A 23,701-nucleotide genomic window follows, 5' to 3' on the forward strand; every position below is an offset into this window, starting at 1 on the left:
TGAACACAGAGCTGATATCCTGGAGATGGAAAATGATTTTAGATCAGTGAATGGGTAATTGCTCATGGCACACTGTTTGCCGCAGCACACTGGTTGAAAAACACTGGTTTAGGACATACTTCCTGCAGGGTGGCAGGAGCTCATTGAAATTCACTTCTGAGTTCTGGGCAGGACTGTTGGCGTGGAGCATAACCACCCCCCCATCCCGTCGCCGTGGCTGAGAGCTCGCAGCATGGAGCTTGTGGCGCGCCCAGCGCATTTACAAATAAGCTCTTTTTCAGTACGGCATTTTCTCGTCTGCTCCCGATTCACAGCGATTTGAATAAAGACACACTCAGAAATGCAATCTTAAGCTTACTGTTCTTTCTACATGTCCCTCATCATCAGAAAACAAAACAAAACAGAATTTTCATCAGAGTGGGTCTTTCACTTGTTTTTGGATCATGTTCTCATGTGTGCGTTTCCTGCAATGCATTTCCGGCATTTGGCTTTAGAAGAGTTCACTACTATTGAAGAACTAACAACATTATTTCCACATTTCTGACCAACAGAAAGCAAAAGAAGAACAGTTTTAGATGGGAACAAAAGACACCTGCATCTGAATGGATGGAGAGCATCCTTTTGAAGCAAATGAGTTCTTTTTTTTTTTTCTTTGGGATTCCAGTGAGACCCTGAGACTCGGGCAGGAGCGTTAAGGATGTTTCTAATCGTTTTTGGAAAACTCCTTTGAAACGTTTTCCAGCAGAGACATTCAGACAGTTTTTTCCCATGTTTAAATTAACATAGATTACATTTTTTTGCTTCCTTTACTTACAAGCTTTCCACCTCATGGGGTGTTTGAAGGTTCAAACTTGACTTTTCAGAAAGAAGAGTCATTCTGCTTCTTCTTTCATGGATAGAATAAAATAACCCACAGATAAACAGGGCAGGGCTCTGATCTTTACAGTCTTGCTGAAAGCTCTTTGGAGGTTGTCTGTACAAAGTTTTTGTTTCTTCAATAAATTGCTTGATTTAAGGAGGTTTGCCTCATGAAATTCTGAAGAAGCACAGGCGGACTGCTCATCCATTTTTGGTATGTTTTTTGTTATGATGAAAACAAAAGTGTTTTGAATCTGTGTTTACATCTCTGTGAAAGGAAGAGCCTAACCCTATCATATTACCACCACCATGCTCAGCTGTTACTAATATTTCCAAAAGTAACGAGATTCTCTCTTTCCAGAAGGTTCTTACTGTTTCTCATGAGAACATAGGTCCAGAGGTTGTCCAGGTGTTTCTTTATGTTCTTGCAGTGTCTTTATCTTTGAACTTTTGTCCAAAAGGCTCTTTCCGATAGTTGGATCATGATGTCTGACCTGCACTGGGTCAGTAATTTGTTGTATCTTCTGTTTGTTTGAGGACCTCCTGCATGGGTCCTCCTGGTGTTCCTGGTGTGTAGTGAGTCCTCACACTTGACATTATTCCTCCCTAAGGAAAGCACCAATGTGTGCGTTTTTTTTAAATCTCACTATCACCTTCCTCTAATGTGTTTTTAGTGAGCTGACAGGTGTTGCTGCACTGCAACGAAAGTGCAGCTGAGGAGACACCATGAGAGAAGATGCGACATTTGACTCTTCCCGGCTCAAAGCTGCGGGATCTGCGTGATGCGCAGCCTCATTCCTGCCGGCTGCTGCGGCTGCACGCGCGCGTGCTTCACATCAAAAGTTTAAAGAAACACTTCGTGCAAACGCGGTGGCGACTTGTGCACGCCACCCGACGCGTGCGCCCGACGCACAATCACACATCGTGGGTATGCCTGCTGGGAAGCAGTAAAATAAACTAAATATAAACATAGGGGGGCGGGAGGGGGTATTTGTGGATTTTCTACACCCATGAAGTGTGCGCGTGCTCTGTGCGTGCATGTGTCACATGTGAGGCACGGAGGGGAGGTGGTCTATCATATCTTATCTAAAAAAAAAACGAATTTGGTTATGGAGCTCATCTGGATCACAAAGCGCCCACGCGCCCCCCCCACGAATCAAACCCCGCTAAGTCAGTTAACGCAGCGCGAGGAACCTGGCAGGATCTGATCAGTCCTCGACATTCGCGGGCTTTTCACCTCCTGTGAGGATTTCTTGCTGTGTCGCGTCCGTGGATCATGTGAAGGTGCCAGGAGCGCGAGGAAGGAGTGCGTCCAGCGAGCGCGCGTGCAGGATCCAACAAGTGGATGCAGGAGGCTGCACGCAGCAGGCAATCCCTGAACCTGAAACACGTCGGTGGATTGATTTGATACCCTGCGATTTGCCAGTGTCTGCTTGGATCACGCCACGCGCAGGTGACCTCCACGGATCAGGCGCAGCTGTGGAGCGTCTCTGTGCGCCTTTGGCATTTTTGGGGTTTATTTTGGTGTGCAAGCTCAGACCTTTGCTGCTTTGAGGTAATACACCACCACGCATTTTTTTTTTTTTGTAATTTTCATTCTCTGACCGAAAAAGAAGATCAAAGGGACACCACGCTGCAGACCCCCCCCTCCCCCCGTCGCCCCTCATCCATGGACTCGCTCCTCCGTTCCCTCAGAGATCGCAGGGGGAAGTCGAGATCCTCCCTGTAGGTCTTCCTTTATGACGAGGGTGCAGGTGGCAGCCAAAGGTCGCAGCCATGCCGATGCATCCAGTCACCTCCACGCTGATGTACCGGGGCATGTGCACCATCCCCGACATCCTCTCCTACAGCGCGCCCGTGAACCTGCCCGAAGACGAGGTTGAAGGTGAGAACACACCTGCGTGCACGCGCTTGAAGGTTATCACAGGCTGAGGGGGGGCTTTGAAGTTGGCGATTCAGGAGAGATTCTGCTGCTGGAGGTGTCACAGATAAACGTTCAGCACCTTGGACAGCGCTTAGACAGCGATGACTGGACTGCCCAGGTTTTTTCATTGAGATTTTGATGATGTTTATCATAAATTTAGATAAAAATAAGCAGAAAAATACATTTAAGAAACCCACAAACTTTGATGTGGGCTTTCTTTCACTGGTGGGTTTGCAGTCTGAGATGCCTTTAGTCCAGTTTCTTGTGCAGCAGTGATTCACCGGTTCAGAAACTGGTGGTTGGTGGGAGTGCACGGGATTTATGGGGGCTGGGTTTCACTGCTCCATTAAACCTACATGCCACGTCTTGGTGTCCAAATATGTTTATTTTTAGTGTTTTAGTGAGGATTTTCCTGATTTCTGACTTGATTCCTGCATTTCTACACACAGAATCTTGACTAAAATATAAACATTAAACCTTTAGAACAATTTGTACCTGGAAGACAGCTCCTAACAAGCAGAAGACAGAAAAAATATTAACAATGTTTATGTCTTAAAATATGTTTTCCCTGCAGTGTTTTGCGGTGCTGTAAACTCCTCTGTTGAATATCTATTTTGCCACTAAAAACACACTTTGTTAAAATAAAAAAAAATCAGATATTTTGAACAGTTTTGCTGCATTTCAGGCACAGGTGTGCTCATAGGAGTGATGCACATCTACCAAAGCTATGGTTTGTTTGCATTTGTTGGTCTTTTCAAGCATGTTTTCCGTCTAATCACAAAGTTTACCCGATATTGATCAGGAATCATGAAGTTTGATGTTTTAATCTTGACAAATATGCATCTTAAATTGGAACTTCCACACTTTAAATCACACAGATACTATAATATTTATTCTGCAGTTTATGGAGCAAATGATCTATGAGTGGAAACGTGTTTCATGCAACTTCTTGAAAACGAAAATAATCAGACAAATCAAGCAGATTTTTTTTCACTCTTCTTTTAAAAAAAAATAAACTGAGCATGTAATTTAATAAAATAGGGTGATAGGTTGTCACTAGATTGTTATTTTGGCTTGCAACTAAATGTGTAACATCTTTTTTTTTTACTTCTCTGCCAGTCAGGTAATTTTTGACAAAGGCCCCATACACGTAAAGCGATGGTATCGTCATGTTTCAGTCACTTGTGGGAGCTCCACAAGCCAAACGATATAGATTCCCTCCTCCAGATTGAATATATAATTGCACTGGAGTGCATTAAACAGAAAACATTTATTTTGGCTACAATTAAGACATCCATCTTGGGTTTCTTGCGTGCACGCGTGCTGTCATAAGACAAATTGAGCTAAGGCAGTTTGAAGATGCTGTGGAGCTGGACTGGAGCGGCCTGACGGCGTACTGGAGGCAAAGCAAACATGCAGTAAACAGTTTCAGCTGCTGCAGAGCATGTGGATGCTGCAGCCAGTTAAGCAGACCTTTTTCTCCAAACCCGCCTAAAGAAGGAGGAGTTAGAAAAACAAAAAAGATTTATTTTAGTTTTAAGCTCTGTAAGAACGTCTCAGGTGAGATGGATGACAGGTTTTCTGGAGCCTTACGGGAATATCAGTGATACAAAAAATGTTGTGTAACTTTTTTTTTGTAGTTGCTAAAATTGACCTTTTTAAACCTGTTTTGGTTAATAAAGTTGACTTAAACTGTTTTATTTGTTAAAATAGAAATGTTTTCTTTCTCAGGTCAAATGTTGCTTTGACATGTTTGGATAAAGTTTCTTACTTTGACATGTTTGGATAAAGTTTTTTACTTTGACATGTTTGGACTGCAGGTCAGTGCTGGAAAAATGTCAAGGTAAACAACAACTTTATCCAACATTTTTACTAAGAATTTAAACAAATCATCAATGTCAAATAAAAGAAAACAAAAGAGCAAAGAACTATTGAATTAATCAAAATGTTAAAAAGAAAAGGATAGTTAGATGGATCTTTAATGGATCCCGACATGGAAATTGCTTTACTATTGCTCAAAAACGACAGACGATAAATAGCACTAAAAAACAAAGAAGTGTCCTGTGTCAATGAGGCGTAAGATTTAACTTTTAAAGCACAAACATTAACTTGTCTTTTAATTCACTGTTCTTTGATTTACAATAAAAAACATAGAAAACCTTTATCTTGTTTTAAGGGAAGTTAAAACTATTTCTAGGTTATTCATAAATAGGGCAATGAAAGAATTATTTATCAATGTGATTTTAACTTCTTTTGCAACCTTATCAGACTTTCTTTGCTTTGAATTTCTAGCTCCACACATCCTACCTCATCTTCTCCCTCTTTTAAGATGTCAAACCAAACAATATCTTTAATTTTAAATGTGCAATTTTCCAAGATGTTTACAGTGATTTTTCAATGATTCAATTTCCCCATGATTTGGTTCAAACCTGGAATTTTGGGTCACGGTTTTGTTTCTGTTTGATATTTGATGTTTGATAGTTACCAAATGACAAAAAACAGAAAATATTTAGAAAAATACTTTTGAAAATGTGTTAATGAGCAAGCTAGTAACGTTAAACAAGTCATGAATAAATAAGAATAAGAAGAATAAATCCATCTTAAATGTATCCCAACACATGTTTGACAGTTTCAACGTAAACATACTGGTATTCAGTAAGAATGCAAAGATTCACTTTCCCCATGATTTGGTCCAATAGTTTAACATATGGTTTGGTTTAAACAGAAAATTGTGGCAGACTTACCAAATTAATTCAACATGGATATCAGACAGTTAGTACGTCAAGGATTTTTTTTAATTTATAGATTTTGACTGACACCAAGCCCAAACATGCTGCAACACTGAAAAACAAGCATTTTCTGAAAGAATCCTCCTCTCTGACAAAAAGGTAGCCACAAATTAACAGCTTTGACCCATAATTGGTCAAAAACTTGATTTTTTTTTCATGGTTTATGCTTATGTGAATGTATTTTCTTCGGCAAACTTTAATATTAAAAACTCAAATGTGTGTGTTTTAAAAATATAGAGTGTAGCAGGTATGATTCTTGTTGACATCAGCTTCAGTCTAACTGCGTTTTCTCTGAGATCAGAAGTCAGTTCCAACTCCAAACATCAGAGACAAAGCTGATCCAGGAGAGACTCTGTGGTTCATTCTCTCCTGGTTTTTGATCACAGACTACCAACATTAATTATTCCTGCACCATGATAAGCAGCAACATTTACGGGCTTATGATTAGATTTTGACAGCAGGTACGTTTGGCAAAGGACTTCCCGATGAGAAAGTTGACGCCGGAGCGCCGGCCTCTCGCCGCCACTCTCCTCTCCTGAGAGACGGCCAGAATTGGCTGGTAGACTGGAGTGTCACACACATCAGCTCGGCTGTCAAGGAGACCGGCTATTGTCACGCAAAAGAAATTGCACATTAGCGCGGTTGTGTGTGAGTGCGTGCATAAGGACAAAGGCTGAGGGCCTTTCGGCACGCACGGCCGAGGATTTGATTTTTCAATTTCTGCAGCGGGCCCTCCTGGGAACGGACCGATGGCTCCACACTTTGTGGTTGAGAGAGCTGTCAGAGTTAAGCTATAACTGGAATAAAAGTTTCGTTTTGATGCTCGATGAAATGCGTGCGCGAGGCTGCAGAAGGTGTGGAGGCCGATAATGAGGGCCTTAAAGCGCAAAGTTGAAAATCTAAATTGAACCGGACTCTATATCCGTTTCCACTCCCACACAGGGGGGAAGAAAAAAAAAAGAAAGGTAATTTTTACAGAAGCACCATGTATTTTAGAGCTCTCCACCACTACACACACACACACACACCCATGCACACTTGGTGTCAATATCACTGCAGGTGGAATTAAGTGGGTAGCCCATTTCCACACTGCCTAACAACAATAACAACTCTGGGGGTTGAAGCTGAGCTTTGAGCGTTTTTGTCATCTGATCAGATGTTAGCAGCTTTCCATGAACCCAAGCTAAAGAGAAAAAACAGAGGCTGTACAGTTTCTACTAAGTTACACTCATGCTTATTTTTTTTAATGACCAAAAAATTACATTTCATGTTGGTTTTAAAAGCTGGATTCACTTCGGCCGGGGCCGATGGATCTTCACCATCATTACAAATCCTGAAATGTACTTGATGGAAGCTGTTTAACTAAAGCGTTTAAAGAAAATTGTGAACAAAATTTTACTTGGACATTTCTGTGGCTTTGGAACTCCAGAGAAACGAACAGGGATCCCTCATCCACACATGAAGAAAACATAGGAGGAACAAAAATAATCCAAGAACACCATGGAGACTCATCCAGGAAGTCATGAAAGAAGCAGGAGAAGGTAGGAAGAAGATCAGGCCCCACTTGACTCAGTTCAGGTGAGAAAGTTCATGATACTCCAGTCAGAAAGCAACTTTTGGAGAAAAGGAGGGAGACCCTGCTTAGCAACAAGATGTCAGGTGGGGAGGGCTGGTGAGCATGCAGGACCCAGAATGCAGAGATCAGAGGCACACAGTTCCAGGGCAAGGGATTTTTTATAATAACAAAAAGCGCTGCAGAGCAGGGAAACCAAACTAAATGGAGTTTGGGTTAACATGAAAACAGGGCAGAAGACAGTCAGGGAAGAGACGGTGTGGACCAGCACAAGACGAAGGCAGAGACAAGACTTAAATGCAGACAGGACTGACAAGACACAGGTGACAACGATCAGGAGAGATTGGAACCAGGGAAGTAAAACTCAAAAACATGACATGCAGGAAACCTTCAAAATAAAGCAGGAAACAGAACTCAAACCATGACAGTGACATAACGGAAGCAAAAACTAATACAAAGAAACCCAAACCATGACACAAGAACACAAAGAAACATCTGGACTAATATTGTAATGGGACACAAGAGGAACCTTCTGGAAGCAGAGCATCAAAATAACATAATACAACTAAACATGGTGGTGGTGGTTTGATGGTCTGGGGCTGCTTTGATGCTTCAGGACCTGAAAAACTTACATTCTGCCCTCTAACAAATAACCCTGAAGGAGATTGTCTTCTATCAGTTCAGATCTTCATGCTTAAAGTGCCACTCTGTCATCTTATTTTTATTTTTTTATTTTTTTCTCTTTAACTTGTCCTGTCCAACAGTTAAGCAAACAGATGGGAGCTGAAAGCCTTTTGTGTTGGACATATTTTACTTTTACAACAGGGGTTATGAATCTTATGATACACCAGATGTATATTTAAATAAACCCCTTTTGTAATTTCAGCTAAACTTTATTCATGTTAATTATATTTGTAAATATTTTTTTGTTAGACCGGACGAAAAAGAAAAGGAGGAAAGAAAAGAGAGGGATGACAGATGGGGGGGGTAGAGGGATGATTATAGTTGTGAGGGTAAGATCATGAAGCGTCAGAAAGCAACAAGTTGCTGCAGATTTATAATCACATCTGACAGGTTAAGATGCATGAAAAAACTAAAAGGGGCGGGGCCTGTCCACACACAAACGTTACAATCACACCTGTTGGCTCCAAAAGTCAAACAAGTCTACATGGACATACAACCACTAACATTCACACATGCCTACTTATGCAGACCAACACATGTGAAACATTTCATTCAGTCACACAAACTGTTTGTGCAAAGGTGACATAGCACCTGTGCTCCAGTGAGTATTTCTGTTCCTCTGGGGTGGATGATGGAATGGAAAACGAGGGAGAGAACCCAGCCGCCCCCCCACCATGGCCCCCACCGCAGCAGCAGCGGTGGCTGGGACCCCCCAACACCCGCACAGTACAGCAGATAGTGAAAGAGCACTCTGTCATTTTTTCATGTATTGGAGACAAGCCCGCCCCCCTTCCCCACCCTGTTGTTGAGAGCTCAGAGCAGAGAGCTTTCTACCTAGTTTTTTTTTCCAGCCAACATTCTTTTGTCTGCTCGATTCACAACAATTTGCATAAAGAAATCCTCAGAAATGCAGCTTTGAGCTTAACTTTTCTTCAGCTATGTCCTTCATCATCAGAAAGATGCCACAACAATATGTCAAAAAACACAATTTTCATCAGTGTGTCCTTAAAGTTCTTGGGTTCTGCAGCTGAACAATGATCAAATAGGCCAAAAAGAAGCTCTGAAGTGACCTTATCTAAAGCTGGACCTCTTTTGTAACATGATTATCACACTAGAAAATCCCAGACTTTGCTTAAAAATATTTAATCTTTAAAGAAAAGGGAAGGAAAATTCCTCCACAGACATGTCAAAAGTGTGACACACAGATGTATTTTATTTAGGGGGGGCAAATACTTTTTTTTTCTTTTTTTTTTTACAGGGCAACAAAGTTTTAAATGACACAATTATCTAAATGCTGCATCTTGTTACACGATATTTAGCAGGTAAAGCATAGAAAAGGGAAAGAAAATTCAAATTCTCAGCACTGCATTGCTGCATTTTGATTTCAGAGGATTAATCTAAACCAAACTGTCAAAACCATTGTGGATTATTTTGATTAATGCCAGAGAAAAACCGTTACGTGCAAAGAGTTGGATGAAATGTAAAACTGACAAACAAGGAAAAGCTCAAAGGCAAACCTTCGTGATAAAAAAAATAAAAACCAGTTTTTGAAATTAGGAAACAGATCGGAATTTGTTTCCTTTGTGTTTGACTTTGAGCCACAAAATGTCATTCAGAAATATTCTATAACGTCTACTTAAATGTTTTGCATCAAGTAAAAAAGGAAACCTAAAACCGCCTTTTGCAACAGTTTTGCTTGTTCCCTCTGCAAATGGCTTTGACTGGCATCTGCTCAGAACGGCGCCGACAGCATCCCGTTCCTAATGGCATAAACTGCCTCTGAGGCGTTGATGCTTCTGCCCGACTCCTACAGTTGCTGCTGCAGCAACATTGACTCATTTCTTTGCCCCAGGGTGGAGGGTTGACTCGCATTCCTTCAGAAATACTCGCATGAATACAAATGAAGATATTTAAAGACACCAGAATCAGAGCTGCAAGACAGAATTTATGCACATAACATACATTCCCAGTGTAGAATGAGTGGGAGTTATAGGTGGGAGTGTTTCTGAAAGGTCAGCTGCAACACGAGCGCACAGCAAAATGACCAGCGATGATGGAAGAAGCCACTTTCCACATTATTGAGTGTGGAAACGAGCAGATGTGTTTACCAAAGCCAAACACTTGTTTTTCTCATCTGTTTGCCTCAGCTATTGACCGCTATTATCGGAGCCTCTGAGGAAGCCACAATTAGCTTCCTTATTCTTTTCTTACAAGGAAGAGAGGCTCACTTGTTAATGAAGACGAGTACTCCCAACAATCTGCTCATCTGCTGCAAAAGAAAAAAGAAAACAAGCTTCAAACTTTTTCATTTAAGACTTATTAAACTCCCATCATCTTTAGGTTTCTTTCCAAAGTGCTCCCAGTGTTCTTTTAGTTATGTTATACCCATTTTTGACCAAAATAAAAAAAAAAAAAACCTACATTTTCTAGGACATAGTTTCTGCAGAGTGGCAGTAGTTCATTAGACATTCACCTCTGAGTTCTGAGCAGGACCGTTTTTGCGGAGCAACCTCCGCCATTGCTTTCTCTGTTTACACACTCTCCCACTAGCCCCTCACACCCCCAAACTAACTTTACAACAAAAATGGTGAGCAATCCCATGGTGTGGCCCAGGTACACTTTGTTACTGGCAACAAAATCCTGAGGACTCTGAGGTCCAAGAGTCTAGCCCCTGACCTGCCAGAGGATCTTTACCACCTGAGCAAGAAGCTGCGGCAGTCAGGAAGCACCTGGAGAGAACCAGAAAGGACAAAGATGCCAAGTTTTGCCTGATTCTCATTGAGAGCAGGATCCACAGGCTGGCCCGTTACTAAAAGAACCCAGAGAGTACTGGCCCCCAACTGGAAGTAGGAATCTTCCACAGCATCTGCTCTGGAGGCATAAACGTCAACACTTTTGGATTAATAAAACAGTTTCAATTCTGAAAAAAAAAAAAAAAAATGGTGAGAAATATTGGATCTATCCAGCCGTACAGTTTTCAGTTTATTTTCGTTGTCACAACAAATACGATCATTTTTTTAAACAATGTTTTTTGTCTACTTCTTATTCACAACGATTTGAATAAAGAAATACTCAGAAATGCGGTGTTGAGCTTCATTTTCTTGAAATATGTCCTCCATCATCAGAAAAAAATGCTTTAAGAACATGTGAAAAACACCCAAAACACAATGTTATTCTACATTAGTGTTGCAAACTTGTTTTTTTTCTGCACAATGTCAAGACTGACATTATTTTCCATCGTGGGAGGTTTTTGGTAATTATGAATCGAACATAAGGACGCTCAGCTTCAGCTGCAGCGTCTGATCTAAATGTTTAATTATTCCAAAAACAAAGCTGGTAAAGACTTTGACTCTCTCAATATGGAAGGCAGTCAGAGTCGTGTCGAATTCTGAAAGATGAAATTGTTGCAGGTTGGAGTAGAAGCAATCAGAGATTCAGGGAAATATCAATTCTTGTTCATGAGCTGTTTTCTTTATTAGTTTGTCTAACTTTCAGTTTTAGTCTGAATTTCATGGTTTCTAAAACCACAAAGGAGCAAAGATTGAGCTGGAGAAAAAAAAAGGATTTCTCTGGTAAAAGACCTACTGGGATGCGGTACATGAAAAAGTGCTACTTGACACAGACGGTGACAAAGGTGTACGAGGAAATGAGCTTTCTGTCTGAGGTTGAAGTGACCCAGCAGCACAGCTGGTGAGCCACAGGTTGATGATCAGTTTTCCTATGGGTAACAGGTGCACGTGTTAATAGTTTACCTCATTTCTGTATTTTTATCAAAACAAGAACTGCAGCTCATTAGGATCATCAGAGTTTGGACCAGAACCAGGAGAACTGATCACATTTCTCCTGCTCTCAAGTCCTTGAAGACCCTGGAAGTTGTGTTTGTGGTGTTTTTTAACAGGTTCTTGAGACAATTTCCTGATGGAGCACATATATATATATGAAAAAAAATTTGCTCAAAGAACCCATTTACGAGTATTTATTTATTCAAATTGTTGTCAAATCAGGAGCAGACGATAAAAATGTTGATTGAAAAAGATCTTATTTGTGGAGTAGAAAATCCACAGGGCAGGCTTTGAATCATCCAAAAGTGGGGGTCTTTGAATTGATTTTTTTTAGTTAGAAATTAATTAAAAGTTGTTTGTACATCATAATAATAAATTGAACCCCAATATTGATCAGATTTACTGTACTTGGGCGGCTGTGGTGCAGTGGTAGGGCGGCGGACCTATGATCGGAAGATTGCATGTCCGATCCCTCCCCCCCCCCATGTGTTAAAGTGTCCTTGGGCAAGACACTGAACCCCACTTTGCCTCTGGTGGAAGGTTGACGCCAGTGTTCGACAGCGGAGTGTGTGAATGGATGAATGGGACTGTGACTGTAAAGCTTTGGGCCTTCGGGGAAGGTAGAAAAGCGCTATATAAGTATCCGCAATTTACCATTTTACTTGAAAAATAATCAGCTATCAGAATCTAGAGGGGAAGCTGCAATCAGCCTCAAGATGAACGCAGATCTTCTAAAAGTTTATCTACATTTAAAGTGTTGCTCTTTGGTTGCACATTTGTTTAAAATGCTGCATTCCAACTGTAACTTTTCTGTTTTTTATCTCATAGACTGGAGAAATAAAAATGTCTTGTTGCTTGCTGCCAGAATCTTCTGTCTGTGTAAAGCACTTTCTGTAAAGGAAGGTGACATATTTGGTCCAAAACCTCACAGTAAACAAATGAAAACAATTCAACATGCATTCAGCAAAAAGTTTGTTTATGGAGTCATAAGCGGACGGCTTCGGGAGACTTTGATCTGCTTTCATATCAGGCTGCTTTAAGGACCGAAAGAAAAGAAATAAACAGCGAGATGATTGAAGATGCAGATCCTGGTGAGTTTTAGTCACGAACACGGCAACGCTATGTCAAAAAGTCCTGTGGAATTTCTCAGGGGATTTCCTCTTAAAGAGCTGTCATGGATGGAGACAAAGTGACACTTCAGGGGATGAAGGAAGACCACGGGTCTCACCATGAGATTTGTGGTCCTGTAGTTGGTGACGCTCAGACTTTTTTAGAAGCTGAAACCAACAGTGTAACTGTTTGAGGTTATTTTATCACGGAAGAGGTGAAATAAAATGAAGTTTGCTGGAAAAGTCAAACATTTGTGTGTTATTAGCTAAAGCCTTCGCACCCATACGGGGGTTGATCCGTACAAGTACTGCAGGTTTTTTGGTTGCCTGGGCCTGTAGAGGGTCGTAGAGAGGAGGGGCCGCATTTTTAGGGGAGCACTGGTGTGTCCTGCAGTTCCCTTTAAAGCTTGTACTGCCACCGAAAGGGGCGTCATGAAAATGGAACGAACCATTATCGTGGGTGAGGGAAGTGTTTTGTTATTTGTAAGGCTAATGGAAGTTATTTGCATTTATGATGTATGGATGATGCTGCTGTATGGTATCGTAACACCACAGTTACAGTTCTTCCCATTTCTTTCTGTTTTATTTGTTTATCTGGTTTCTCTTTCAACGACTCAATCAGCTGAGGGGGGGAAGAGCTGGAGTGGACCAATTGACTGATAGGAAAAACAGACGTAGATAAAATAGGAAGAAGCTACACTGTGGGGAGAAGGCTGCTAAACAAATAAACTCGTAAACCTAAACCAGTGGTCCTGCAGTGAGTGGTGGCGTCCTGTTTTCTTTGTGAAATCGTCAGTATCCCTGTGTTTTCTTTCCTTGTGATCTGTCCCGCTGTGTGTTGTGGACTTGGGTTTGGTTTCGTAACAATTAGGGGCTCATCCGGGATTTGAAACTAGGACTTCTTGTAACAACTTTACCATACTTTTTGGTAAAGTGTGAGTGATGGCTACGCGTGAATGCTGCACACATGGGGTGTGCGTGTAAGTACCCATAGGATGTCTACACAAACTAGAGTCTGATTGTCTAATTTTCTCATTTCTAACAACCAGGCTGCACACATGGAGCATGCACTTAACATGGGAACAACACTAACATACTCCTTGTGCAGTCCACAGGATTTGGGGGAGGTTGAAAAGTCAGTACAACAAGCCTGTGTCTCACCTACTTCACCCATAATACCCTTGCATGTTGTTGAAGTTTTTTCTATGTCCTTTTGCCCGTAGCATGCCCAAAAAACAAAAAAGAAAAAAGAAAATGAACATTTTCTCTCTATAAGCTCACATAGCGGTCTACGATCTTTATATTTCTTGCAGGCCACCTGTGTGCCCTAAACAAGTTTGCACTTTTTTCACCTGCAGATCCACCCTTAAGTGCAGCTGTGTCTAAGGCCTATTATGGAGTATTATTTATATTTAATCAAGTAAAATAGCTTAGTGAAAATAACAGAATAAGACAAAATGAAACATACCAATGTAAATATTTTGTATATCTATATAAAAACATTTCTTTTATAAATTAAAATGTACTTGTATACAAAGACTTTATCAATAATCTACATATAGACATAAACTAATTGCTTGTATGTATGGACTTGTGTGATGTTTTGTCACAATACTGAAATCGCTCAGTCAAATTAGAGATGAATTTATGGCCAAGCGGTTTAGTAGAAGCAACATATGCAGGACATGAGGGGTGAAAGGTCTGCACGAGTGCGACGTCTTGCAGCTCCATTAGCACAAACCCATCCAATCTGTGTGTGCAGCTGCACGTCCGCTCAGACGCTGGTGTGTTTTAGACACTCGTCACTTTGACATCAAAGCAGCGGGTTGGACGGGTTTGGCTTCAGGCTGAAGATTTTCCTCTGAAATTCACACATCTGCTACTGCAATAGGCACTAATGTCCTAGTATGATCACTTTTTCAAGTCTACATATAGTAGTGCATTTGTATGGTTGTACAATCTCAGTGGTATGGAAGGCTTTAACATGTCTGAGAGCAGACTCCTACTCTTCCTGGTTCGGTTTAATTGGAATGCTCCATCAGAACAAGGCAGGTGATCAGACTTAAACAGCAGCTACTCATGGGACTCTGAGACTAACAAGTGAATATCATCACAGATTAAAAGGAAGCTGGTCTCAACACGACTCTTGAGACCTTTGAAAGAATCGGATGGGCTGGACCACAAGAATCCTTCCTCTCATCCTTCCTCATTTCAGTGTTGGATGTGCTGATAAATTACTACACTTTCAAAAAGAACTTTGTGTTAGCCTTGAATTCTTGGTTGGGGCGTAGGCCATGAACAACTCCCCACCATCATCTTCTGTCCTGGGGGAATTTTTTGTGGCTCCCTCCATATGTGACTGGTTTGCGTGACCAGGGACTAGTGGTTCCTTCTCCATCCAATCCTTGGTCTTCCTCTCCTTCTCTTCCCCTGGAGGTTCCGGGTCAGGGGCTGATGGACGTTGGTTTCCTCTGGGTATGGCCGATCCAACTATCTTCTACTTATCTCGTCTAGACTGGCGACTGGTTTGTTCTTCGCCAGAGCTCCTTGTTGCTGATGGTTCCCAGCCAGTGAATCTTGAGGATTCTTCTCATACAGGAATTCTTAAAACTTTGTGATCTCTTTTTGGTGGTTTTGTTGTGCTCCGTGTTTCAGCTCCTGCTGCAGGAGAGACTTAGTGCTTGAGTTGAACAGGAGAATCATGGTGCACATTGTGATGAGGTGGGATCTCCAGGTGTTCTTGAGGGTGAGGAAGGGTACACTTGCCTTTCCAATGCAGGTTCTTACAGGCACATGTTCCTCCCTGCTGGAGGGGGAAGTTTAGATTTACTATAAGCCTTAAAGTCCCACTCTGATCTTCTTTTGATCCATTCTTAAAGCTTTGCAAGTGGTCTTTTAATTATGACTATGCCATTTTTAGCTAAAACCTAAAAACCTGTGTCTTTTTCCAGGGCAGATTTCTGCAGAGCGACAGGAGTTAAAGTTTAATGGCGAGCAATAGTGTAGCTATCCAGCCGTAGTGTGGAGCCAGATTCCATCTCAGGCGAGGAAAACAAAGACGTACATGGATCTATTTGTCTACGTGTTTTCTATGTCCACGAGAGCATGTTAAAAATATATTTAAAAAAAAAACACTAATTCCAGCAGAATGAGAAGAAACATTTTAAGTTTCAGGTTCTTTCGTTGCATGTGCACAAACAGCCGTATTTTGGATACAAAATGATTTCCCCCAAACATTTAGTTCTGTTTATCTCGATCACTGACTGGCCCAGGTGTAAACCCCGCCTTTCTTTGGGCTGCAGAGGGAACCTGCAGAGCATAGCAGCTGCTGAAATTTGTCACACTGACCTGTGCTTTGGTGCGTCCAACAGATATATGATTTAGTTGCTGCTCAGCTCCTGTGCTGCCAACTCTGACCAAAGCTTGTCAGGGTAAAATGTTAATGGATGTTGTTCCAACAAAACAAATATGCATCATAATTAGGGACTAAAAAGGTTGTGAAGTTTGTTTTTAAGCTTTCTAGAACACATCTATTTCAATGACTAAACTTACTGCTTTTTGACTTTGCTTTAAAAAAAAAAAACTACAGTAGTCTGTGGAATTATTTAAAATTTTAGTACTAATTCTGGTTAATCAGTTGTTGAGGATTTGTTTGTAAAACTGTGCAGAAGTTTTGAGCAGGAAAGAAATGCACCCCTAGATTATTTATTGGAGGTTTCTCTTATGTTGTGTATCAAAACGTATTTTTTGGCAAAGATAAACCTAAATCTGCACATCTGTGTGAAACCTTGACCCCTGAAACAGCCAGATTTTCACCGTAATCGCATAATTTTAAAACCCAACACACAAGTTTGCATGTAGCTGAGAAAAGGAAAGAAAAAGCTCAAATATTCTTTTCCTCGTGTTGGCGCCAACAGCTGATATTTCAATCACTCTAAAAAGCCTAGTTTAAAATAAATTCCCATTAAGTCAGGCGCTGTAATCTGATATGACACCCAGCTCGCCAAAATGGGTTGTGATGGAAAACACGAGGAGCAGATTAGCTGAGAATATCATGAAATGCTACGTTACGGCTGTCTGGCGGGTTCAGCAAAAGCCATTTATTTCCATTTTGATCGATTGCCATGAAGGAGTGGATCCAGCAGACTTTATTACCTGTGAAATGAGCTGTGATGAGTTCTGGAAGGTGGAGTGCGGGCTGTGGACGTTCCCTCTCTTTGATGAAGAATACAGCAAAGTCTAAAGCAGACAATAAGAGAGGTAGAAAAAAACCAGCATCTGTAAGTGAGAGGGTGTCATTAGCTCAGTGGAACTGATGAAGGCTTGTCAGATAAGCTGGAATGCCTCTCCGCCGCTCTCATCCGACCTTTTATTTGAGGTGCTCCTGGCGCTTCCTGCCGTGGAAGCTGGCCTGGGTGCAGCTTGGTTTCCCCTCTGATGATAATCTTTCAGCCTGGAAAACGTCAGAGTGAGAGAAGGAAGAAAAAGACAGATCAATGAATCCCTCCAACCCTCGGAATAGAAAATCCGCATTGGGCTTAAATTTCACATCCCCTCACCATCTTCCATCATTTTGAGGTCAAGGGGGGCTTCAGAAGCTGGCTGGAGTGCAGGATAAAGTGCCTTGACCTTTCCACCTTTATCCTCTCCCAGTTTCACCCCTGTTCTCATTTTATTGCTGCACTGATGAGATTAATGTGCCTCAAATTACATTATCTGTTGTCAGAAGAGGTTTTAGTCCAGAGCAACAAAGGGGAATTCTTCGCACCTTAGAGTCAAATTAAATTCTGGAATAGACTCCTCTCACATGCCCCAGAGACTTGTTAGAAGCTTATTATGGTAATACGAAATCCTCCGATTGTCCAGTTCCCACCTAAAGATGGATAGAGGATGATGTGAGAGTTTAAAAATAGTCATTGGAGGTTCACACAAACAGCTAAGTAGTGTTTTTCTCACCCTGATAAGGTCTTACATAAAGACTGGGTGTGAAGCAATTACCGACCCCAAGCAGCTCAAAGCAGAAACAAGTCTCACTGAGGCAGAGAGGATCTCCAGCTCTGTGAAAAGAAACCCCGGATTACATTCACGGATACTTCAGTGCTGCAAAATCCTCAGCATTAGCTGCTTTGTTCAAATTGCAGCACCTGTAATTGGAAAAAAAATAGTTTTTATTGTTGCTGAATTTATCCTAAAGCACTGAAAATGTGCCTCAAATTCCTTCCATGAGAATTATTTCAGCTGTTTTCCTGATTAGTAGTATTAAATGCTTGCAGAAATATCTAGTCCAAGCATGTCTGCCTTTGCCTTTGAGCAGAGCCGACCTGGTGATGTTTTTTTTTACGTTTGGGGTTGTGTTGCAGTTCAGCCGCTTTGTGCCGCGGTGACCCACTGCTCCTCATTGATGTTCCTCTGCTCTCGGGGAAACGCGCTGCACCTTTTTTCTTCTTGTGGGAGTTCAGCTTTAGATGTTTGGCTCCTAGATCTCAACCTTAACTTGAGCTTTTCATCCGGTGTTGGATCACGCGGCGGGGGGACGGTACGCCGGTGCATCTCTGAAGGCCAACAAGCACTTCTGCACATCAAAGCAAATACCAACACGCTTTCAAGCCCAACCTCCCCGGTGGCTGCGATTCCCATAGACCGGAACAACAGCAACTTCTAATCCTATGAACAAAGGATTTATTTACAGCAGCAGGGAGGAAAGAAAAGTATAAGTTGAGCATTTTTGGGAAGCTGAGGCAATAAAATGACCAGGACAGCACTTAGATTTAGTTTATTTATGACCCACTATGAACACCTTTTGATCCATGTTCAAAGCATTCCTGGTGGTTATTTTATTATGATGATGCTGTTTTTAGCAAAAAGCAAAAGAAAATCCGGTGTTGGACATAGTTTCTGCATTTGAATTTCGCTTCGGAGATGTGAGCGCGTCCGTTGCCCCGGAGCAACTCCGCCCCCACTTCCTGTCACCCTTATCTGAGAGCTAACCAGCTGTGCAGTTTTGAGCTACATGAGGAAAATGAAGAGGTACATGGATCAGAATGGAGCAGATCAGAATTTTCTTTATAAACATCCTCCATCATCAGAAAAATGACACAAGAACATATTAATACATCATTTTCATTGGAAAAAAAGCCAAATCTATATTAATGCTTTATGTATTTCTGGACATTTCATTTAAACGTCTAAAATAGTGTTTTTAAACAATGAACACATCATTTTTTGTTAAAAACTTCATCAGTTAAAGTTAAAGCTGAAAGATTCCTTGTCTGTTGAATTATATTCAAATGGCACATTAATGTTGGTTTCTGGTCTCAGTCATTACCTTCTGCATTAAAAGTTATTCCAGATTAGTAACGACCAAAAAAAAGCTAATCTGTAGACGAGTTAAATGTAGCCCTTGTGCCATCCTAGGCACTTTAACGTTGGGAGTTGGGTCATTTAGACCCACTAGACAGTGCTCTGAACCTTTTTTCTTCAATGATTTGTGATCTTCACTGGTGTCCATGGATTACATGAAATCTTTCCACCTTTATCCACCTTTGTCATGGTAGGGAGAACACCTCAATGGAAGGGGGGGGGGTCATCTAAGATAGCACAAGGGTTAAAAATTCAATTCAATTTTATTTATACAGCCAAATACCACAACACAGTTGTCTCTTCACACTGGTGATTGTACAAAAACATATAATCAGTCTTAAAATCCAACAGCTGATTGTTAATCTAAACTAAACTGGGCATCCCTGCCCTCAGACCCCCCTTCAAATTCTTCAAACAAAAGTTAAGACATTTCATCATTGAAATGTAAAACCTCGTCTTTAAGGAGTCTCTGCAGAAGAAAATAACGATCGTGTGAGCCCCTGAGGAGCTCCGTCTGTTGAGGTTCTTTCATCCCCCGAGTCCCTGACCACAGCGGAAAGCCTTTTCCTGCGTTAAAAAACCTGCTGCGTCCCGTTCAGCTGCACAGAGGCACAGACAGTTGGTCTGCAGCACTCGTCCTGCTCCGACGCTTGGTCAAAAAATATGAATTGGAAAACAGAGAAACAGTTTAGCAATTACAGGTTTTGATGTGTTAGAATAAACAATTCTGTAGAACAACAGTTCGATAGAAATTATTTATTAAAATGATAAATATCCTACACAACTGCTAAATTCAAATGATTTTTTTAGGACACGTCGTTCATCCCAACCTCAAATCAAGAAGCAGTCAATACCTGTGAAGGTTTCTTATGGAGAGAAATTAGACTCAGTCGGATTTGTGCGTGCGTAATTCTTGATTTGTGCGTAAATTAGGATTTGTGTATGCATATTCTTGCTTTGTGCGTGCGTAAATTAGGATTTGTGCATAAATTTGGATTTGTGCGTGATTTGTTACTCACATAATACGTTTTGTGTATAAGTTAAAAAAATATAAAATGAAAAAAATACAAAATGCAATTTACGTATGCACAAATTAAGATTACAACAGCTTGAAACTACTTACACACACACATCTTTAAAAAAACACGCACAAATCCCTTGTTACGCACACACGAAGCCAAAGTTACGCACGGATCTACCGTGAGACTGTTTTCACGGCTCACAAATCCGTCCGTAAGTGCTGCGTTTAAATACCAGTGGAATGCTTGGTCATTAGAATTTTCCTATATTCCGCACAAAGCAAGAATATGCATACACAAATCCTAATTTACGCACAAATCAAGAATTACGCACGCACAAATCCGACTGAGTCTAATTTCTCTCCATAGTTTCTCTCCTTGCTTCTCACAAAGCAGCGTCTCTGTTTTGCAAAAGTATCTAAAAATCTTTTCAAACATGGAGCGAGGGCCTCCGGAATCTGATGTGTTGTTGTACTATGGACATTAAGATCCCACTCAGGGTAGGAAATAAAAAAAAAAAAAGCTGGAGGCTTTCATTGATTCAAATGATCGTTTTCCTGCAGGAACAGACGTAGAAAAACAGGAAAAACTATCTCTGCAAATGTGAATTTGCCCATCAGAATGCATGAATGCCTGTATCCGTGGGAAAGGGATTTTATTCTGTGGATGTGCACTTCTATTTATTTTGAGGGTCCTGCCATCATTCATATTTGCAGGTTTTGTTTTTTCAGAAAAAGAGTCAAGCCGTCAGGCTGTTTCTCTGTTACCTCAGGCCGATCCATTTGTTGCACTTCTGACACAGCAGTAAATCAAAGCAGCAGCGATTCTCCTTTAAACCATTTACCGCATTTCATTGGTTTGATTTGACAACATTTCACTCTTTAGCTGTCAGTAAACTCTTTTAAAATAAGTGATTTATTTCTCAAATACTGGCTTGAAAACAGGTGTTAAAGCTCTCAGTTGTTGTGTTTTTTCTTTGTTCTAATCCAGATTGACTCAATCATCTTTTGTTATATCTAATCAATGTGGCTTCTGTATTTACTTTTTTTTACGTAACCTTTGAGAAAAGGTTTTGATGTGCTTTTTGTTATTTTTAAAAGTAGTTGTAGGATTAATCTAACCTAATCCCACAGTTTTAAAGCAATACCACAAACGACCGGGTTTTCAGAGACAGCAGGAAATTCACGATTCCTCATCAGTCCAGTCAGGGCTTTCTGTGTTTCTCAACCACAGTTTATGACTTTAAAGCCAAAAACCAATAAAAAAAATTGTAATTTTTTTAATTAAATTGCACCTCTAGATATTTGTATTATTTTCAAATCAGCAGAAGAGAAACAACAAAACACCAAAAACAAAAAACCATTTGCTTCGTTTTCTGAGGTTCACTAAGCAACAGTTCGTTTTTCACCCATTTTTTAACAGTGGAGAACAATTTTCTTCTGTGCTTTTAAAGTTACCTTGAACAACATTACAAACTCTAGTAATATAGTTTTCTTTTGCATTTTCTTTTACAGAAATATGTTGTTGCAGCTGTTTTGCAAAGTTGAGAAAGTGGAATAATAAAACCTGTCTCACTCTTCAGTAGGAATTATGTTCATCGTGCATCAAAAGAAAAACTCCTGAGTCTCTCAAAAGCTCTGAAATTGTTTTCTGGTCTTTAATTGCCTTTGTGAATTAATTGATGTTTTTTAATCACCTTAGTTTGAGCTTTTTCTGTTTATTTGAACAGAAGGTCGCTCTGCAGAGGAACATGCACAGATCACCACCATGAAGAGCACAAAGGAGAAGAACTTGGTTCAAGGGCTAAGAAAATGGGAATTAATTAGCTGCAGCGTTGCCAGGTCTGCTTATTATGAGCAACTTTAGGTTATTTAAGTTGCTTAAAAATCTGGCAGCAGTGTGGTTTAGTGAGTCACGGTCGACTGTTGAAGCAGAACTGGGTAATTGGGCTTTTTTGGGCCTGTCTATGCAAAGGTTTAGCATAGTTTGTCCTCTTTCTGTAAGATCTGACTGCATTTGCCTGCTTTTGTTTTTTCAAATTCAAGGAGACAAAATCCCTGTGCAACACCTTACAGAAGGTTTCTGTGTCAAATTCACCGGAAATGCTTTTTAGAAAAACTCCATGTAAAACATGCAATTAATGGAATTAAAAAAAATACACACACACACACATGCGTGCACGCACACACACACACACACACACACACACACACACACACACATGTATACAGTATATATATATCTTATTTCAGTCAGGCAGTTTTGTTGGGGGTTGACACACAGGTTAAAGTAAAAAAAATACTTTTTTTTTTAAATTGACATCAAAACATGATGCAAAGGGAGACTCAACAAATACTTAATAGATTTGCTCCAACAAGACTTGGTACGTCAAGATCTAGGAAAAAAAAGGCCTTTTTTTCTGTAATTGTTCTATTATTTTCACCTGAATATTGTAAAAACGGCCATTTAAAAAACTTCCAGATTATTTAATCAGTAAAATTTCCAGGGGAAGCACTCTAAGCTTACATCCACCTGCCATGCTGGATAGTGTTTTATTTGCACATTGAATGACAAATTATTAAAAAGTGAATTCTATCAAAAAGTGTTTCTAAATTTAAAGTGGCACAAAACGATGTGAACTTTTTCAATTTTGTCAGATTCATTTGAGTTCATTTTTCTTTTTTGCAGCAGAATTGATTGTAGCTGAAATACTAGAAAACAAACCTAATGGTGGAGACCACACTATGTAAAAAGTCGAGACGAGGATTTCTGTCAAATTCTCTGTTAAACCGATAGAGGAGAAAAAGATCTCAAAGGGCAGCTTCTCAACGTTTTTTATAATGTCAGGGATCTTGATATTGGAACGCAGTCAGTTTGATTCATCCTCTCAAAGTTCAAAGTGGGATTCAGAGAAATGTGGGAGCTCTTTGTTCAAAGGTGTATGTCTTTTTCAGATCTCTCTTTTTTTTGGGGGGTGGATTTTTGTGAGACAGCACCCCCCGTATTTCCCTGACTCAAGCTTTTGCCGCACAGCAAATCCCTCTTTGTTGCACTTTCATGTTTTGACGTGCAGTAGAACTTCAGATGGTGTGGCTTCTCCACAGAGATCCGTGAGGCCTTTAAAGTCTTCGATCGGGATGGGAACGGCTTCATCTCCAAGCAGGAGCTGGGCATGGCCATGCGCTCTCTGGGGTACATGCCAAACGAGGTGGAGCTGGAGGTCATCATCCAGAGGCTGGACATGGACGGTGAAGACAAAACTCTATCATTCAGGTCTATTCTGTGTTTCCCCTCACAAGTTGAGGGGCAGAAAGCAACAAAAATGAGGAAGTATTCTCCTCTTTTCCTTCCAGGTGATGGCCAGGTGGATTTTGAAGAGTTTGTTACCCTCCTGGGTCCAAAGCTTACAGCATCTGGGGTGCCAGACAAGTTTAACGGCACCGACTTTGACTCGGTGTTTTGGAAGGTACTCCACTCAGAAACCGTTTTATGTTACAGACGGACAACAGAGAAGTCATGAATATTTCCCAAGGGAACAAAATTATAACTTTCACACGACTATACTGAAAAAAGAGGTGGCCTAAATAAAAGGAGAAGAGCACT

The 23,701-nt window shown here is 40.8% G+C and overlaps 1 protein-coding gene across 2 annotated transcripts in view; it reads left to right on the forward strand.

The window, feature by feature from the left end:
- The first annotated feature begins 2,031 nt into the window (after positions 1-2,031).
- cabp7a (calcium binding protein 7a) overlaps positions 2,032-23,701 on the forward strand; it is a 29,529-nt gene continuing 7,859 nt past the window's right edge. The window contains exons 1-3 of one of the 2 annotated variants that reach the window (XM_004072062.5): positions 2,032-2,743; positions 23,203-23,346; positions 23,452-23,564. In XM_004072062.5, the coding sequence (XP_004072110.1) occupies positions 2,635-2,743; positions 23,203-23,346; positions 23,452-23,564 (366 nt within the window). In that variant the 5' untranslated portion in view covers positions 2,032-2,634. The remainder of the gene's footprint in view (positions 2,744-23,202; positions 23,347-23,451; positions 23,565-23,701) is intronic. The other variant, XM_020705693.3, reaches the window with a different exon arrangement.

The sequence above is a fragment of the Oryzias latipes genome, chromosome 9 (assembly GCF_053564925.1).
Source record: "Oryzias latipes strain Hd-rR chromosome 9, Olatipes_Hd-rR_3.1".
Taxonomy (NCBI): domain Eukaryota; kingdom Metazoa; phylum Chordata; class Actinopteri; order Beloniformes; family Adrianichthyidae; genus Oryzias; species Oryzias latipes.